Genomic DNA, 342 nt, shown 5'->3' with positions numbered 1-342 from the left:
GAGGCACGCCGTCAGGCTGAGGAGGAGGCACGCCGTCAGGCTGAGGAAGAGGCAAGGCTCCTGGCTGAGGAGGAGGCACGCCGTCACGCTGAGGAGGAGGCACGCCGTCAGGCTCAGGAAGAGGCACGCCGTCAGGCTGAGGAAGAGGCACGCCGTCACGCTGAGGAAGAGGCAAGGCTCCTGGCTGAGGAGGAGGCACGCCGTCAGGCTGAGGAGGAGGCACGCCGTCAGGCTCAGGAAGAGGCAAGCCGTCAGGCTGAGGAGGAGGCAAGGCTCCTGGCTGAGGAAGAGGCACGCCGTCAGGCTGAGGAGGAGGCACGCCGTCAGGCTCAGGAAGAGGCA

The 342-nt window shown here is 67.5% G+C and overlaps 1 protein-coding gene across 1 annotated transcript; it reads left to right on the top strand.

Moving 5' to 3' along the window:
• DQ04_20221010 (hypothetical protein) lies at positions 1-342 on the top strand (the record flags this gene model as incomplete). Its single annotated transcript, XM_009317906.1, has 1 exon — positions 1-342. A coding segment is annotated over one exon (342 nt), but the record flags the coding sequence as incomplete, so codon positions are not given.

The sequence above is a fragment of the Trypanosoma grayi genome, assembly GCF_000691245.1.
Source record: "Trypanosoma grayi strain ANR4 Tgr_2022_V1, whole genome shotgun sequence".
NCBI classification, from domain to species: Eukaryota; Euglenozoa; class Kinetoplastea; order Trypanosomatida; family Trypanosomatidae; genus Trypanosoma; species Trypanosoma grayi.
Note: the sequence above shows the minus strand (reverse complement) of the source record. Positions and strands in the feature narration are given on the sequence as shown.